This window comes from Astatotilapia calliptera, chromosome 9 (genome assembly GCF_900246225.1).
Source record: "Astatotilapia calliptera chromosome 9, fAstCal1.2, whole genome shotgun sequence".
NCBI classification, from domain to species: domain Eukaryota; kingdom Metazoa; phylum Chordata; class Actinopteri; order Cichliformes; family Cichlidae; genus Astatotilapia; species Astatotilapia calliptera.
Genome location: NC_039310.1, coordinates 15887454 through 15906724, shown reverse-complemented (window position 1 = coordinate 15906724; position 19271 = coordinate 15887454). Strand labels below are relative to the sequence as shown.

The 19271-nt window shown below is 38.8% G+C and overlaps 2 protein-coding genes across 3 annotated transcripts; both read right to left on the bottom strand.

The window, feature by feature from the left end:
• Positions 1-1049: 1049 nt before the first annotated feature.
• On the bottom strand, positions 1050-8728 carry ube2wb (ubiquitin conjugating enzyme E2 Wb). The gene is made up of 6 exons (XM_026179695.1): positions 8635-8728; positions 7741-7832; positions 4848-4950; positions 1530-1685; positions 1366-1441; positions 1050-1245 (listed from the first exon to the last, which is right to left on the bottom strand). Exons 1-6 carry the CDS (start codon positions 8647-8649, stop codon positions 1232-1234), a joined length of 456 nt encoding a protein of 151 aa, XP_026035480.1. The 5' UTR covers positions 8650-8728; the 3' UTR covers positions 1050-1231.
• A 1090-nt stretch (positions 8729-9818) lies between these two features.
• eloca (elongin C paralog a) lies at positions 9819-14352 on the bottom strand. Of its 2 annotated transcripts, none has more exons than XM_026179697.1 (4): positions 14239-14352; positions 13738-13764; positions 13452-13595; positions 9819-10591 (listed from the first exon to the last, which is right to left on the bottom strand). In XM_026179697.1, exons 2-4 carry the CDS (start codon positions 13739-13741, stop codon positions 10401-10403), a joined length of 339 nt encoding a protein of 112 aa, XP_026035482.1. In that variant the 5' UTR covers positions 13742-13764; positions 14239-14352; the 3' UTR covers positions 9819-10400. The 2 variants fall into 2 exon arrangements, with proteins under 2 accessions (XP_026035482.1, XP_026035481.1); XM_026179696.1 differs by having other exon boundaries at positions 14249-14352.
• Between the last annotated feature and the right edge of the window lie 4919 nt (positions 14353-19271).

The following is a 19271-nucleotide window of genomic DNA, read 5'->3' as shown; positions in this document are numbered from 1 at the left end:
ATCTCTGATAGGTGTCTTTTTAGAGGCGATCTCTTTATTGAAAAAGTACCTGAGCCAAAACTCTGACCAGGGGGAAGAGAGAGAGAGAAGGAAAAAAAAAAAAGTATTGTCTTCATACATTCTAGAAAGACTTTGTCATTCTAGAGATAAAAATGAAGATTTAAATAACAAAAAAAAATAAAAAAAATTCAAAAACATACTGACCCGTCAAAAGCACCCCCTTTTCAAAGTATCAACTAGTTGGGAAAACAAAATGCCAAAAAACAAACAAACAAAAAATTCAAACATTTCAGAAGATTAAAGCATGAAATAATAATAAAAATATATATCATACAAATACAAATGGATCATGCGATGACATTCTTTGAATGGAAGAGAGGCTGATGCACGTCTTAAAAGGCTGGACCAGAAAAGTTCAGCCCAGCTTTATGAGGAGACAAACGCCGAGGTCACTGGATGACTCCTGGATCTACCGTCACGCCTGTGCTATTCCCGTGTGTACCAAATTTCAGTCCGATGGTAGGAAGAACTGCAACCAGGTCTTAAGAGTTGGAAGATGAAGAAGAGCGCGTGTGCTGTCGATACAGTGGTTAAAAAACTAAAACTCTTGAACCTGATAAGCATCGAGGACTGCTTACAGTACACCTGCAAGTTGGGAATAACGTAATAGTGCCTTTTTAAACTAGATACCATCACAGTGCATGTAGTACTACTACTAATAATAATAAAAACAGATGAAGCATTTTCTTGGGGTTTTGATGGTCAAATCCCTTCCAGAAGACTGTTAGATTTAGATCTCTCTTTGTAGGCCCCAGCATGCATCCACCGGTTATTATTGCACAACACAAGGACCTTAAAATGCAGCCACACACAAACAAAAAAAGTAACAATAATAATCTTAAAAGAGGAATTATAAGTATCAGTACAAGTCTGCCTTACTTGCTCGCTGCATTGTGACCTTTTTGCCCTCCCCCCAAAAAACGGAAAAAAAACAAAAAACAAAAACAAAACAAAAACACACACAAAAAAGGAAGAAGTTCCATCTTGGGTGCAGCTAAACGTTCCGTTATTTTCTATTTTACAACAGACTAAAACATGCAGCCAAGAGCCTCCAGCGCATGGTGTCCATTGTTCCAGTCAAAGGTCAGAGTTCAAAGACTGAATGATTAAAAAGTGCTTTACGTAGGTCAGTAGGACTTCTCTCTTCTACCATTAATACAAAGTTTGTACATTAGCATGTATCATCTGTGAAGGCAAACAAGACAGCATGAAGATTAGAATTACAACAGGAAACAGACAAAAAAAAGTTTCACGTTCAGGAAGTGCTGAAAACAAATAAGACCTTTTTCTTTTTTTTAAACTCACCGTGATACCACCATTTTGTTTTCTTTGGGTTTTTGTTACATGTTCTTACATAAAATGAGTTATCGGGCGGTCGTCTCTGCAGAAAACAAAAAGCAGCAATTAGATTTAACATTTAACACGTGCCCACAAACCGCTACCGCCCACACCGGGTGTCGCACACTTACCTTTTCTTTGCAGCTTGACAACATGCTGATAATGCTAAGACAAACTGATTGCACCGAGAGCGCTGGCGACCAGTCTTCCGTTAGGATAGATAGACAGATGTGACCGTTGCTATACACATGCGGGTGGACAGGTATATTCTCTCCTGTGAACATTACCTGCACAATGAAAGCAAAGCAGACCACATCAACGCAACTGAATATGTACAAATAAAAATCCCACGAGGCTGGCGAGCTTTAAGATCCTAAAGAAAGAAGACGCATAAAAAACAACTTTGGGGTGGTTGGGGGTTACGTGTGTGGTCAAAGAGCCAGCTCGGGGATGAACTTTGGAGAAAGCTAAAACATTCATTCCCGTCAATTAATGACAGCAAAATAATTAGACTTGCTGCAGGGTTAACCCACTACTGCAGGGATAGCAAACTCATTTTACTTTGTGGGCCACATGTAGCGAGCTGGACCAGTGAAGCTCTCCCATTCTTTATTGCTGATTTAGTGACCGTTTTACATAGTGGATATTTTGTATACCTTGTACAGCACTTTGGTCAACAGACGTTGTTTAAAATGTGCTATATAAATACACCGATTTGACTTCTGTCGATGTAAAGATGCTTAATTATGGATTTAATCTCAGATATTTTAATGGAAGAAAAACCAAAACCTTGTCGTTTACGTCCACAAAGCTGATTCTGTTCATCTGGATGTCCAGTTTTCAGTGGGAGAAACGTTTTTTCACTTATCCAAGTGACTTCTTAAAAAGTAATGAGATGTTTCCCCCACTGAAAACACAATGTCCAGATAAACAGCATCAGTTTTCTGGGATTTCCTTACTTGGATAATAGAGCACAGGGGAAGTCGTATCAGTAGGAAAAACTGTAAGACTAAAAAGCTTATGCCTTTTTAGTCTAAGAAGCTTATGCCTTCTTTCACATCTTACTAAACTGTCCAGTTGGTCGGACTGAAGGCTTTGTCGGGCTGATTCTGGCCCCCGGGCCTTATGATTGACACCACTGCTCTACAGGGATATGAGGCTCTCGGATTAGGACAGAGGGGCCGGGACACGGTGGGAGAGAGAGGAAAAGCGAACAGTGTAGGGAGAGCTAGAGAGGAGATACAGCATGTTTTATAAAAAAGTAGACACGTTCTATAAAAAGCACTGGGCTACATTTGACTTTGAAAAAGGCACAAGAGTGAGGGCCAAGCAGGAAGATATGGGAAGTGTGAGAAGCAAAAAGCTAGAGTCAGAAGTGCTAAAGCAGAGAGAAGGGGGAGCGGGTAAAAAGGGTAATGAAGGGTTGAGTCAGTCTGGCACCAGACCGGGCCTCACGGGAGAGTGCAGGCTCCACATCATGAGGGGGAGGGAGGTGACTGATATGACTAGAAAGCACAGCTAGCTTTATAGTCTAAAGATCAAGACCAAAAAAAATAAAATAAAATCTCTTAAAATATTTACTCAAACCTCCAAATCACACCAAGCCAACAGCATCTTTAGGTAACCTAAATCTTCTATTTCACTAAGATATCTAGTCTCGGGTCCATGCTGTGCCTTGTTCTAGTGCTGAATCTGTGCTCACCACAAGTTTCAATATTTCTAACTTTAGAAAAAGAAAAACAGAAGTAGCCTCTGTTTTGTTTCATAAGGTGGGCCTCTAATTTGCAGCTCCAGTGAACACAATACCCATCTCAATGTGACAGTGAAGAGGTGATTTTAATGACACTAGGCAGAGCTTCAATGGAAAAGGCCAAATCTGAGACTAACCAATAAAAGAAAGCCAAGACTGCTAAACGCTGCATGCATTTGACTGAGAAAGGCTGGAAAATGGTGGTAAGATCAAACAATTCCACCTTTAAAGTGTTTCCAACAAAAATTGAGATGGTTCGTTTTGTAGTGGGTAAAGGAAAAGATTTATATAAGATTAAAAACGAGATGTCGAATAAAGAAGGGTGACCCTCTATTTGGAAATGCCATGCTGTAATCTGCTGGAAGCGGCATGACTGGACCGCACGCAGGACAGTGATCTAAAGAACAGCTCCGAAGTACACAAGAACTCTTTATAGAACTGGTCAGCTCGGGGTCTGTCTTTAATGGAGACGTTACTGCAGTCACCAGATCTCAACCATACCCATTAGATTACCTCAACAAATTTGAAACAACGATGTCTGCAACGGTTCTTTAACGAAAGCAAAGTCTGAAGGCCAAAAAACAGATGTGACATTTTAGGTCGAGCCCAAAGTTTTCCAATTCTGTCTTATTTAAAGCTGAAGTTATTATTGGAGACTGATTCTAATCTTAAAAATTTTGTAAGCATTAAAAATAAAATAAAAAATTCTAGAGAATACTCTGATTCCACATTTCAATCTAATGATGATTAGTTTTAATTGCAAAGCTTCTATTTTCCCCATGTGAATGACACAGAATGTTCAAATGACTGGTGGAGTGATGTGCAGAGCTTGGATGGCTAAAACATGTCAAAAAATGAGTAAATGAAAAAATAAAAAGCCCTTATACAATTGTAACAATCTAAACTGTAAGATTACACAACACTGTTTAAAATTTGACATCTTTGTTTTAGAAGATGCTGCACAGGGTTAAAGTTCTGGTAGGAAATCTGGAGTTTCTCCTGTGCGCATGTAGCTGTGAAAAGGCTCAACAGAAACTGAAGCTGTTATGCAAAAATTGTCAAGTGATTTTGATCAGACTTTGTTTTCTTTTCCACGACAATAATAGGATATAAGGTGAAAGAGAAGTTCCTCCGAGGCCCCAGGAGAGGACTTCAACAGTGGATAAATCTGATAGTGTGTCCTTCCTATTTGAGAGGGTAACAGCTAAGTAGCTCAATTTATCTAATTTTCTCTACCTATTTTTAGACGGGCAGGCTCATAATCAGTGAAACAAGACTGTTGAGTCAAACTAATCCCATCAAACATGGCTTCAGTGAGACTTCTGCACTGCTGTCTCTCAGTGATTCCAAGCCAAGATTCATTGCACTAATGACCATAGAGCCAAGATGTTTCATGAGATTACAGCAGGTATCTAGCCGATGAATATAAAAGACTGTTTCTACAGCTCTTCAGTTTTTGAGTTTATTTCAATCGGAACACCACTGTGGACCATGAACTCAGGAATATCAATCTTTGATATCAAGCTAGGAATGGATGTTGTTCATCTGCATCTCCTGCACCCACAGTGCAGACAAAACAGATCCATAAGACAAGATGGTTAATAAAGTGAACTTATAGATAGCTTCAGACAAAGTGCTTTAAAATGTTTAACATTTACCCACACACCTACGCACAAACAATAATGACTGCTGAGCTTACCTGAGGTGAATCAAAAGGATATCGACTACTAAATTTGAAAAGCAGCTGAAATTTCTCTCCTTCATACAGTGTGCCAGGTGCTCCCTCCATATCTACAATCCACCTAAAAAATTAAAAAATAAAAGCACAATATTAAAGTATGTCAAACAAAAAAAAAATTACATAAAATAACACAGATCACCTTGAGATAATCAGGGTCTAGTAGTCTCTGACTACAAATCAGAGTGATGTAAATATGAAAAAAGGCCATTTTCTTTTAAATTTATGGAGTTGGTGGGGGGAGATCCATTAAATTTCAACATTAACTCTCTTAAATTACAACTTACAATAATGTAAAAGTTAAAATTTCATTAACTTGCACAAAAAAACAAAACACATTTTTAGAGATTTACACAAATCAGAGGAAAGAGGAAACCACAAGGAACCACAAAGCCCTGCGAGGTTGCCCACAATTTGCATGGAGGAAATGAGCAAATTTACCCTCGATTCACCATATTAGCAGAAGAACCTGCGCCTTTAAGGGACCCTGGGCCTATACAGATAAAAACAGCACAGTTTGAATGAGGTGCACCAATTACTTTTGCGACCCTCACACACCCTGTGTGTAAATCCAAATTGCAAGAATCAGTTGATTTGTGGGTTTGGGGGATTGGAGTAAAGATCTTGCAAATTTTTGACAGGATAAACTACTCAGGCTTTTTCCTTTTTCCTCATACGTAGTGTACTTGACAGTGAACATAAACCTTCAGTGCTTTGGGAGAAAATGGCATTTCTATAAAAGCAAAATTTGGTTTATGAGTGATAATGTGCTCTGTGTTCAATCTTACAATTCTGGAGTAGGTGGGAAACAATGACAGCTTCGACATTATTTCTGTTAATAATGTGCCGTTTTATAATTTGGCAGCAGATTAGCTAGAGACAAGTACAGAACCACATGTAATTATCATTAAAAAAATAATAATAAATCATACACAATGTGAGCTGCCGGTTCTCCAGTAAGTGTGTGTAATCAAAAGCTTTCAGTCTGACTCATTTCAGTGACATTCAATATTCATCTGGGTTATGACAGTGCTTTAGTAATAATGTGATATTCTATTGATCTACTGGACAAAATCTATTTTCGCTTCGGTGGCCAGGCTACAGAACTCTGCTGACTGAGCTGCTAGCAATTCAATCCTGCTCAGATGATTGCAAATACAGAGCCTTGTGCCTCTGGGATGAAAGACAGCCTACCTGCACCGCACACTCTTTACACACACACACACACACACACCTCAAGACTGCTGAATGTAGCTTCACTGGTGGCAAAAACAAATTGAGTGCAGAACAGTTGTGGGGCTCATAGTAGAATCCTTAGAAGAAAAAAGCATCACAATCTCTGCCCTATTTTTTCCCATGCAAGCAGTGCAGACAGGACACCAGAGTCTTGTGGCTGTTATCCAGGTTTATAGCCTCATGCCTCATTCAAATCTAGACTGGCACACATGATCATTTAAACCTACATATAAAGTCTGTTCTCCTTAAAACGTTGCCCTTGGAAAGGGTCAGTCACAGTGTCTAAACGAAGCTCCACTTTTCCTTCAAGAAGTTCAGAGCGAGGCCTGATTGTGCTACCAACTCATGCCGAAAACAGTCAGGGACTTCAAGGACATCACGCTCAATGTGCTCAAATTCCCTATAGCCTGGTGATTATATGATCCAGTCAACAAAAATAACACTGAGACATTTAGTGAAAGTGTAGGGACAAGGACAAATGAGTACACCTGAGAGGCCCAACAGTGCCTTTAAGCAGCAGTTTCCCTGTTTACATTAAGTGACTCATTACACCATCAAGCTAACCAATATAGCACCAGCACACAATACACTTAAAAAACAAAACAAAACCATTGACTCTCAGTGTTGCTCGTTACAGTACAAAGTGTACTATATAAACAAAAGGTGCAAAGCTGAAAACACACTGACCCTTTATTGCGGTAACATACCAGCTTGTGTGCTTCTATGCCAAGCACAACAAGAGTATGTCATACTCCAGTCAGGATAATAAAGACATTTCATGACCACAGTCAATCGTGACAACAGAAAGTAGCATAAAGACACCTTGTGACATCAGAGCAGAGCGTTTAAAAAAAAAAAAAAAAGACACACCTACACATGCCTTGTCAGAGAAATTATATACAAGGATCACAAGCCAGCAGGACTGGTTAGGAGACTTGGCAGTCATGCAAGGCATTTGTTAGACCAGGTGACTGTTATCTAATGAGGAAGATGCCACCATAACTGACCAGTGACAAACACTCCAATGTGCACCCTCTCTTTCAGACGGCATTGGAGGCCAGAAACCATGCCACACAACTCGAAAAGTTAGTAACTTAACAAGTCCATGCTTCAGCTTAGAAACTAGTCTCAAATCCATTTAAAGACTACAATTCAAGTCATATTTCCTGGCAACAGTAGTCATGGGGTTTAAGGGGATACATCACGACAACCAGACAGAAAGGTCAGCCAAGCAACCTCTGTTTCTAGCCCAACTCCTGCATGCCAGCCATTAAATATTTTATAAGGATGAATAGTGACACTGTGCATTAGAGACACTCTACGAAGGGCCTGTGGCTGCCAGTTGCTGGAATGACCCCAATTCCTCACCACTACACACTGCTGAGGCTGTGGTGTCTCACCTCCAGCCGCAGCTACCTGTATGGCATGCGGCATGCTTGCCACGCTACCCGTTTAAAGGAATGAAACCTGGCATTTCACAAAGCCACATGGTATTTGAGCAAACACGATAGGCATATCGGTGATAAAAACCCAGAAGTGCTGCCACTCTGAAACAAATGAGTCACAAGAAATTAAAAAAGAGAGAGAGAGAGAGAGAGAGAGAGAAAGAAGGACTTACTGTGTAATGGTGTTCTGTACACTTTTTTCATTGAGCGTCATTCCTGGGGGTGGATCGTTTTGCAAGGCTAATAATTCCTTTTGTAGCCTTTTCTGTGGGAGAAAACATGATTGGGTTTATACCCCCCAAAAAATAAATAAATAAAAAGTTGAAATACTGGATCAAGTCAAGTAAAATCAAACAGAGTAGTGGCTGAGAAATTTAGCACATGTGTTCATCAATTTTATTAAGAGGCCCATACCCGGAAAAACACTGATACATCAATGATATTCCAATGAGGGGTTACCGTTTATTATGTTTATTAGTAGTTAAACGTGACCCAAACAAAACGATTTCAAAGAGGTAAGTGTTTAAAAAAAAATGTATGAAATTTGCTTTACGGGTTTGATTTATTTAGACGTTAACAGCCAGTCAACTGAACAACGCAGTTTCTGTGAAAGTGATGCACCTGTTCAGCTGTTCAGGAGGAAACTGCAACTGTTCGATCTGCGCACCGTCTGCTTAGCTCACTGTGGTGAGAGCCCGGCCACTTAACCGCCAACATTTACGGGAAACATCGGAAATTTTTCCACCTCATATCCTTGAATTATCACGCCTTTCTGAGAAGAACCTACACACGGGCCAAGTCATCGACATACAGTTCCAGGAAGCTAGCTTCTACTAGCCTTGACTTGCTGTGGATGATGATGATGGGCTAGTTGTATTGCTAGCAAAGAGCAGCCGCTAAACCTGAACAGTTGAGGATAAATGTCATCGATTTTACAGTAACGTCACCACCACTTTGGGCAAATACGCGTAGGTAAATGAAGTGGTCGATAAAGTGCCAGGAAAAAAATAGTCGGGAGGTCCGGTAAAAATCACAAAATAAGCGATCGCTGTCAATTGTGTTCTTACCTGCATCGACGCCATGATGGAAACCCCCCCCTCCTCCTGCCTCAGCGCAGAGTGTAGAAACGTACGTCAGGCGGTCACGTGATTTAAGTTGTTTTGACAGCAGAAAACAAATCCACACGAACGTGTGTGTGTGCGCGCCACCGTCACCGCCAAGATGTCCGTAACATTTAGCAGATTTATCACAGCATTTCACCAGCGATAAAGACAACATAATATTTTTAAATATTCTTTAAATATGGGGGACTTCGGGCACCTCCAGTGACCTTTGCTAAAGGATGTATTTTAGTTATTAAAAGACAGAAACTTCCTACCTTTGAGGTATAACATGATCAGACGCTCGGGTGGAGTAACCGTGCCTAAAAATGAGAATAACATTGGTTTCTACAACCTCTAAGTGTGAGAGTAATGACTCATCATGACAAAATGCTTCAAAGAACAGACTTCCTGTGATCATCAGAGTATTTAATTACATTTTTCGTTTTCCTGATGATGATTATCATTATTTGAGCTGCTTTAGCTCGTTATGTTATCTTACTGTCATTTTTTTTTTAGGTGTCAGTGGCTTAAGCACAGGAAGCATATTCATTTATCTGTGTAAGCAAAATTTTTGAACATTTCATCCACTTGAACTGCAATTTGATCTAACCTCCTAATGTTTCCTACAGAGAAAATGTCTCTTGGTAGCCAGAGTTGCATCAGATGTGATATAAGCTCTCGCCTCACCATGGGAATTAATAGTTGGGTGTATCACATGGCATGGCTGGTAAGCACTCCATATAGGCACCAGTCAAATGTATGGACACAGGCAACGTAAATTTCTGAAACTTGAATGTGCAAGGCAATGTTTATTCAGAATAATAAGATCACATCTATCAGCTTTACATTTTTATGTAGTTTAAGTGATCACTGACTGTTTTATGAACACGGAAATTTCTTCTATAACATGCAACACAAAGCCCTTATGTCATACCACTTTATGGGACTTTAAGGAGTCTGTACCAATTGTTTTATCCTAGAGTCATAAATTCACTTCTTGATGAATCAGTGTCACGCTGGAGCAGTACGAGCACACAGTGAGTCCTTTCAGTTATTTGATAAGTATGTTAAGAGTGTTTAAACCACAGCAGTTACTGCAGTTCTCCTACGATAGTGTAAAAAAAAAAAAAAAAAAAAAAAAAGCAGTATTTTCAGATTCAATACACATTTTTATTTCAGCATTGCCATGCTAATTAAATTAGACATCTGAGGTTCATTCATTTTCCAAACATCCTTATCTGATCCGTATAAAGACTAAACCCTTTTAGTAGATCTCCAACTACTGATGTGAAAAAGCAAAACAAAACACTGAATTATCTGTTTTAGTGTATACAACATCCCCACTGTTGCCTTTATCTCAAATATCTTTTTTTTAAACTTCAAAAAAAGAATAAAAATAGGAAGCATATTCATTGTGGAGATGGTACTTCATTTCATGAGGCACAAGGTACCAAAGACTGGAAACAAAGTGCTCACCAAATACGTCTTTATTAAGATGGTGTGGTGAGGAGAGATTTCTGGGGGGGGGGGGGCCACATTTGTCACATTCTGCTATATCCATTTAACATGTTAAAATGTCATCTTTTAATACTAATGAAACAACAGCAAACCACAGAAAAAGGATTATTTTTCATATGAAGTGAATAGCAAAACAAGTTAAATACTCAAAAAAAGAAGAAAAAAAAACAACTAAAAATGTTTTAAGCTTTCTTTCCATTATCTTTGCAACTTTAGCAATCCAAAAAGTTAGCAGCCATGAGTAGTTCCAGTGCGATCTCCGGCGCGATGGGGAATTCGGGTATTTCTGTGGAGCTGTTGGTGTAACGGACCTTGTAGGTGAAATACATGCAGACCTTGGAGAGGACATGAGATGGAATCTCTCTGAAATTCACTTCGTTGGTTTCATTCTCAGCAAATTGTCCTGCAGATAGACAATATCATGTTCATACATTAAAAGAACATATACAGGGATTTCCTCAATGATGTAAGCTTAATTTATAGGGCTGTGTTGAATTTCTGCCATTGCTCTGCCATCGTGAGCAAAACTCTTAATATTGGTCATGGATTTGATGAATCTGGAACTAAACAGTTACTTTTACAGAAACTGTGAAAGGAGAAACGATATCGGAGCCAACTGAATCTATAAACATATTGCTAGACTTATGAAAAAAAGAAAAACAGCATGTCTTTGCACTGATGCTACTGGAATAGCATAATGAACAAGCTAGATACAATTACTGAGGTATTATCCTGCTAATGTGTTTACACCGGATACTGCTACCAAACAGCCCTATCACAGTGGTTCATGTCTATGCCACTGTAGTTACTTTTCTGTTAAGGTGCACATCAGCCTACAGTGTCAAGTAAAGAGCTTCAACATAAATTTAAGTCTTGCACTGAGCATAACACCTAAAAACACCTTATTAACCAAAAAAGTATTCTGAAAGCTTTCCAGTGTGCTGGCCCAAGTACTAGTAGTAGTAATAATAATAATAATAATAATAATAATAATAATAATAATAATAATACTACATATTATTTGAAAGCGCCTTTTAAAACACTCAAGGTCACTGTACACAGTAGAATAAAAAGCAACATAAAAGCAAGTAGTTTACACAATCATAAAAGCACAAGACGTAAATAAATTTAAAATAGCAGAGTGGAGAGGTTATGTGGGTTAAGCTATTTTGAACAAGTGAGTTTTAAGTTGGGACTTAAAGAGAGAGAAGGAAGAGATATTTCTTAAATCAGGAGGTAGGGAATAGGGCTGGGCGATATGACCTAAAATCCATATCGCAGTATAATTTGAACCATGTGCGGTAACGATATATACTGCGATATATTCTTATTTTTTTTCTGTATAACGTATTTTCCACCCTAAAAATCCTTTAATTTTCTCAAAAATCGAGAGTGCGCCTTATGTATGAATTCTGGTTGTGTTTACTGACCTCGAACCGATTTTATGTAATACACAGCGTGCAGAAATCTGTCAAAAAATGCTTTAGTACAACTTTGGTAAGCTACGAAGCCACACTGCTTGATGGACTGTCAGAGCATTAGGTCTGCTGTAGTCAGGAGCCTTGCAGATTATCTGGGTCCAAATCTCCGTCCGCTTCAGATCCCAAAGTCAAACGAACACTGAGAGTTAAAAACTGTCAAAATTCATTCATCTTCAATAAAATGATCAGCGTTGCTGCTTTACCAGGTGCAACAATTAAGTTTAACATCCAGGCATCAATAAAAACAGAATTTATTTAAATTTAATGGAGCTAGAAGTTAGCAGGAAGTTAGCTCACTAGTTTCCACCTAAACATGTTCTGACTGAGAGATTTTTGAATATAATGTTATATAATGTTGTGCTACGTGATCGCTAGCGACACAGCTATGTTAGCATAACATTAGCACAGTGAAACTGGAGGATGAACACCAACTTTTTTCCACTCGATGAAAGTTAACGTGAGGGATTCTGGTGGTTAGGGACACATGCAATCGCATAGCAGGATGCTATACACGGGCCAAACTTCAGTCAGGAGAACAACTCAGATAATTCATCCACAATACGAGGTTAGTTATTAATATACTGCAACAACATGGGAATAAAACAGCTGCCAGAGAATTCAACATTAATGAATCAATGGTATGGAAGTGGTGGAAGCTCAGTTTTTGGCTTTCCCCATATTTCAAAAGTGCTTCATCTCTTTGCGATTACTGTCGCCCGGCATAATTTGCAGATGATAATGGTTGTAGCCGCTGCAATGCTTTTGACCAAAAGAGGCGCATGTTGACATCATCAACATGCACTATTGCGGTAGAGCGGTATAGTCAAAATCTCTATCGTTGGCCAAATTTATATCGTTTCTATCGTATATCATTTATATTGCCCACCCCTAGATGGAGCCAATAAACAGAATTCTGCATGATGATCAGAGCAGGATAGGTAATCAAGTAAAGTTGGGCAAAAATATTTACAAGTTAATTGGAAAACAGACCATATAATGGATATTGATAACAATAATTAATTTTAAAAAGCATTAAACTGTCCAATTAATTGTAATTATATGCACCTACAAAGATATTTTTGATCAGGGATAAATGAGGCAATGAATAATGGCATTTGCACCAATGAAATCCTATTAATAGTATTGCTAACAAAGGGGGAGCACAGTGCCATCAACTGGAGAAACAGAATTAACCTGACTGAAAGCAATAACACCATCTTCTACAAGCACCACTATGCACATCTTATACAGAACCTCACACACCCTCTAACAAAATTAGTCAAATAATAGTTCACATGATGATCATGTGGTTGAGGTACTACAATGGGATTTCTATATGTGGGGTTTTTTTTAATTGCAAAAAGATTTTTTTTAAAAAGCCTCCAGTAAAAACAGCAGCAAAACAAACGTTATGTTCTTCAGTGTTTAAATACATTTGGTTCCAAATTCCAAATAACTACTCACACTGGATTAAAGTGGACAGCAATCCAATTGGGGCTGCGCTACAGGTTAGCATTGGTCAGAGACTAACTCAAAACACTAAGAAAACACCTCAAAATTCACACACAAAATTTTTTTTAGTTTCGTTTTTTTTAAGCAGATTGGCAGAAACAAGCTACCACTGGAAAAAAAAAAAACTGGCATGACCTTCAAAGTGCAACAAAATTACTGGAGAGCATGACCAATGAATGTATGTGTGTATGATAACATTAGATTACAAATCATTCAAGTTAAAAAGTTAAATTTGCTCCTTTATAACAATGTCATTGTCTGAATTCTCACCTGGCCCGCTTAACATGGCTTTGATAGTCCCAGATGTCAAGGCATGTTCTCGTTTCACAATGAACTCGTGGCCATCTGACGAGATCAGCTTCACATACATGGCATCTGGCCCTTCGCAGCCACCATAGGTTCTCTCTTCACCATCTGTGAAGTAACAGAGATGACAACCAACAATTTTAAACAGGTGTACGACAACAGCTACTGAAGAGGGACGAAGAAATGAGACCTCAGTGTGGCTACTTTAATGTGGACAAATGGGAATTGTGGATTTCTAGCCATCACTCACCCATGTTGTTCCGGGATTTCTTTAATCCTGAAAAGGAAAAACATTAAAACATCACTCTTTTTGGGGCATAACTTGCAACTCAACATTTAATCGGCTAGATTACACAACGGTTGCCACTGTGTTTGTCAAACTGCAGGTTGTTAAATGTTAACGCTGGCTATCCCGTCGAATATGATTTATCACAAACGCCGCGTAAAGTTAGGGCCGTTAAAACAAAGCTAGCTTCCTTTCAGAGATATATGAACATCTTCACCTGTAAATCCTCTTCATCCATCATATCTAAATTACACAGCAATGGCTGTGAATTTATTCCTCTATCATACGTGTAAGCAGCCGTCAGGGTTAGTCAACTCTGGCTAGCCTGCTAAAACCTTTCCAAAAAATTGATATAGCTTTTTTATTTTACCGCTTCTTCACAATGTAAAACTTAAACCACATAGTTGACTTTGACATACGGCAATACATAAAATCACGTAACGGAAAAGATACACGGATTCTTACCACTATGTACCTTATAGCGTAGAGAAGATTGTGTTTCAGCTAACGTTAGCTAACAGGATGTTGAAACCCGGAACCAGTATGGGCGAACACACGTCCGCAGTAAATTTCTTCCGCAGAGTCGAAAAAGAAACCTCCCCGGCTCTTTGCCAGTTATGTGTATAAAATAAATAAATAATAATATTCATATTACTATGGCTAGAAACCTTTTCTTTTTAAAAAATAAAATATTGTCTTCTACGATCACAAAATACGTGTCAGGATAATGAGCGTTCAACTGTCCGCTATTGTATATGAGTCAGCATATCGAAATAATACATTAAGGTAAACAGATAAGGCTAAATAAGCAGAAGAAGTAAGACATTTTCTGGGTTTTTTTTTATTGTATTTTATCATTATTATTATTATTATTATTATTATTATTATTATTATTATTATTATTATTATTATTATTATTATTATTATTATTATTTTATCAAGAGCTCAGATGACTAAAATTGGTTTACGGGTTAATGCCTTGTTAATCCTATAGAGAGCGCCTGTGTTCAAGCTTAACCTCTCCGACTGTTTCCACTGGGTTTGTGACGAGCGACAGCAGGTGTTGATTGGACATGACAGAGACATTTTATAGGGCCATAAATCTGGATTCAAGAAAGAAGAGGCGGGGGAGACATGTACTCTGTGCTTTTATATCTTCTGAAGTCCAGCCAGTACAAAATATTATAAGAATACAAAATATCATAAGAATATCGAATACATAAGGACAACATTACAGCAAATGGGATGTCGTACGCTCAGATTCAGACTGTGTCTTTGCCTGGACCTCTCTGCCTGGAGGTCTTCATGCAGGAAAAGTGATGACTGTTGAAATCTGAGGCTCACAAATGGACGCAGAGTTATCTGAGCTGGGACACTAAGAGTAGTATACTGAGCATGCCTGGAAACTGTACAGTTTGATGCAAGAGTGATGAAGTGTATGTTCCTTACAGATAATATTGTGGGACTGTGATATACTTTTTCCCACTTATTCTGATATCTAGGGATCCAGAGTTCACTCACCAGTGGGAGAAGGAATCTATTTTCCAAGCCAGTTATTTATAATTGGCTGTGCTGGGTTCTGCCATAGATATCAGCGAAGAGGCAACACCAAATCTGATATTTATTTTTTGTTGCAAGGATTATATGCTGTTGCTTTGTGCTCCAGAAGGTTCTATCACCTTTGTTGCCTGTTGACTTTCTTTCTCTCCCTCCCTCTCTCTCTCTCTCTCTCTCTCTTACATACACAGACACACAACCAAAAACAATCACTGACCTTCCAGTCCCCCATTACACCATTAGTGCTTATGATCAGAGAGGGCGGGTGGCGGCGGCCCCTTTGATGTCCCTCTGATACGACCCACCCGGCTGCAGCTGCTCTCAGCTCTATTTTGGGGAGGCTGCTGTGGGCCCTTACAACAGGGCTTCCTTAAACCACACAAACATGCAGAACACATGCAAACACTCGTGTCATGTGCAGTGATACCATTCATCCCTGTGACAACTGAACTCTATACAGACCACACTTTCTTGTACCCACCTCTGGTGCTATGGAAAAACTTGAGCCACCAATTATTTCTTTGTATTTTTCTAGGAAAATGAGAAACGGCTGCAGCTATTTATTGAAAAATGGAAACATACACGGAAATACAGTATATAAGGCAAAATCTGAGTTTGTGTAATTCTAACAACCTTGAAATACAGCTTTTTTCTTCAACACAGCCAACTCTGTTGAGGAAGCTTTCTTGTTATTTCTTGAAGTAGTCTTCAGGAATAGTTCTCCAGACTTTTCCTATCAAGGCATGCTTTTGTGCTTCGAATCATTTTCAAGCCATGTCAGGTTTAATTCATAACTCCAAAAGACCTGTTGGCGTTGATTTTCAGTCAAGTTCTTGTAAAATTCGGCATACCTCAGCATTTCCTCCTTGTTTTTCTTCCTTAAGAATGGCTTCTTCACAGCCAATTTTCCACTGAGGCCATTTCTTATGAAGCTTCAGTGAATAGTGGATGGATAAACTAAAGGGCCAGATGTGTCTCTCGGGTCTTTGTTGGATTTTATTCCCATTTCTTAAGAACAGTTTCCTTAGTTTTTAAGCTAATAGTGCTTTGTGAATCACCTTGTTGGTGCAAAAATACTTTATACCCTTCAAACTGTGTTACATTTTTTGTGAGAGACTGCTATTAACAAATTGACTAAAAATACAGTTTAAAATTGGTTCTTTGCTAAATAGTCTGTTATGTGAAACAACAATGGTTCACCCCTTGAGTTTTGTACCATTTATATTCTTGCATGATTCACAGGTCAGTGCTAAGTGGCTTAAAAAACATTCTTCTGAAAATGTTCAGGTACAAGAACTGCACTGAAAATCAGGAAAACCAGCCAATGTCCAAGAATAACCTTCAAAGCCTTCCAAACAGCCTGGGGAACCATTGCTCAAGATCACATTAAAATATTAAAAAGAAAGTCTGGCTTCTTAGAAGTTAAATATAAAGAAGTGAGGGGTGACTCAAAACTTTTGCATAGTAGTGTAAACACGGTCAAAGTTTCAAATAACAGTGTAAGTGCATGTACAATTAATCCAAATGAGGCAAAAGCACAAATGTCGGAGTGCTCTAAATGATCAGTTCATCTTTTTATTCTGCTCCACTTGCCTTTTTTCAGACAGATCTTCAACTGAGTGGCCACACCAAAGTTGAGTATAAGATAATTAAAAATGAGTTTGAACTGTGAATAATTCAATGCTACTCTAATGAAGTCCAATAAAGAAAATATGCATATGGAAATGACAATAGTGGGCGTACTTTAAACATTTATCTGCTGATTTTTCCATCATTAATGATAAATGGCAAAAGTGGATATGGTGTTGTGGGAAGACTCTGTCTCACTTGTCTATATTTACCAGCACACACAATTTCCTCTTCTTTATACCACAGTTTTAATTCCACATCGGTTGGTCATATGTAAATACATTAGGACCATTTTAGGAGCAGTATAATGGCCTTGGTAGAGAAGCCCTGAATGAAACCAGGTCAGCATTATAGTCATGATAGGGAAAGATGGGGGATGAATGTCTTTGGGCAATTCTTCTTCAGTGAAAAGAAGGGGAGTCTTGTCACAGTGAATCTGAGTGTACTGTTCCTTTAGCCTGCAGCCAGCCACAGCGCCCTGCACTTCTCATGTTGGTCTTAATCCCATGAAGCTCAGCATCAGCAGCCCATGACATGGTTCAAAACAGAAGCATCTCAATATCAATTTATGCTAATTGTTTAAAAAGTCTTAAAATCCATGAAATAAAAATTGTATATGAACTTTTTATATAAAAGGATTTGTTTCTATTTCTTCCACAATAACTGTGTTTGTGTAATTTGATTTACCAGAAAATTAGTGAGAATGTAAAGTATCATATGTGGCAAAGTGCCGCTTTTGATATCCTGTCTTTGTTTACCTTGTACGGTGGTGGGGTCCTCTTATGTGCTCCTTTGATAAATAGTTGAGCAGGTAGAGCTGTTGATCAAACAAATGGGTTGAGGAGAAATAGGTGCTGACATAGTAGTATTCAGCCAAAATGCCTTTGAAAATTGCAGCTAATGGTGAAAGCAGTAGGATGAAACAATGCGCTCCGAGTCAGTGAAGCACAATTATCACGAGCCATTCATTAATGGTACACTCCTGGCAACTTATGCATCCGTTAAGACGAAGCCATTCGCAGCAAATAATGCATGAGGAAAAATAGCATCCTCCAAATCTTTGAGAAGTCTTTTCTGGCTTGCCTCAAGTTTATATATTTATTTAATGTAGTTCACGCACAATGAAAGCTTCAGCAGACAGATAAGTGGATGCGACAACCATTTACTTTGAGTAGCTTGAGGCTAATGCGTTGTGTTGAGGCTTGCTTGTTTGAACTATTATGACTCACCCTACAGACCCCTGTGATAAAACCTTCACCATGACTCACATGTCACTAAATAAACAGGACATGGAGGTCCTTGTGCTTAAATGGCATGCGTTGCTCTCTTAGGGTCCCAAAGAAGTGGCACATTGAGGCTCGACAAGTGAAAAAAGAATCTGCTGCGTGTTTAAATAATGCAGGTAATTGTTTACTTAAAAGTGACAGGTTTACAGTTTGATAACTGCTATTTGGTTCTGTTTGTGTAAATATGAGGAACAGATGAGGTGATGCTAAGCAAGGCAAGCAATGCCAAGCATGGAAAGGGGATCTGCTTAATACTGATGTCTTAGCAACACTTCTGAAAAACGCTGCCCACTGATATCTCCTCACTGCTTACTAGCATTAATCCAATTTTAGAACTGAGTTGCTTTTTGCTCTGAAGGTGGAGGCTTGGTCTCAGTTTGTTTGACCAATCGGCAGCAAATTTCAATTTGCTACCCAAGTCCTTAGTTTCTATTAAGGCTACCTGTTTAGAACATAATTATAAGCACTGTATAAATATTGTTTTAGAAAGGCTAAATATAAGGGGAAAAATGTATGTCAGGTGTCTGCTTATGTATTTTCTCTGCTCTCCCATACTGAGTCGCACACTCACCTCACGCCCACTAAACTGGGTGTAGAATCTCCACCCTGGTTCAAAATTATAGCTGTCAAAGAATTTTGTTAAATGGCCTCTATAAGAAGGTACGATATGCTTATAAGGTTTTGGTTTATATTTGTCCAACTCAGCCTGTGCAACCAAATCTTGTCCCACTTGCTCTGCCTTATTAGAATAGTAACAGAGATATTCTATACTATTACTGACAAGTTCTGCTTCACATAGGGGTTTTAGTTGCCAGGAATATATACCCTCCAGAATATTCCAGAGGGACACAGTCTGAACAGCAATACGACACCGTAAAACCATAAAATTAAAAACAAAAGAAATCATCTCCCAGTTTTGCTTTTTTCTCTTGGAGTCAGGGCAGAGACCACAGCAAGTGCAACGACATGGTGTTGCTGATTCCAGGCAGGTGCCCCTGCTGGCGTAACATGACACTAATCCAGGGC

Coding starts and splice junctions, on each gene's coding strand:
- ube2wb (XM_026179695.1), bottom strand. Junction 4,951..7,740: donor GTACAGAACACCATTACACA/GTAAGTCCTTCT, acceptor TTAATTTTTTAG/GTGGATTGTAGATATGGAGG. Junction 1,442..1,529: donor TGTCAAGCTGCAAAGAAAAG/GTAAGTGTGCGA, acceptor TGTTTTCTGCAG/AGACGACCGCCCGATAACTC.
- eloca (XM_026179697.1), bottom strand. Junction 10,592..13,451: donor AGCCATGTTAAGCGGGCCAG/GTGAGAATTCAG, acceptor GTCTATCTGCAG/GACAATTTGCTGAGAATGAA.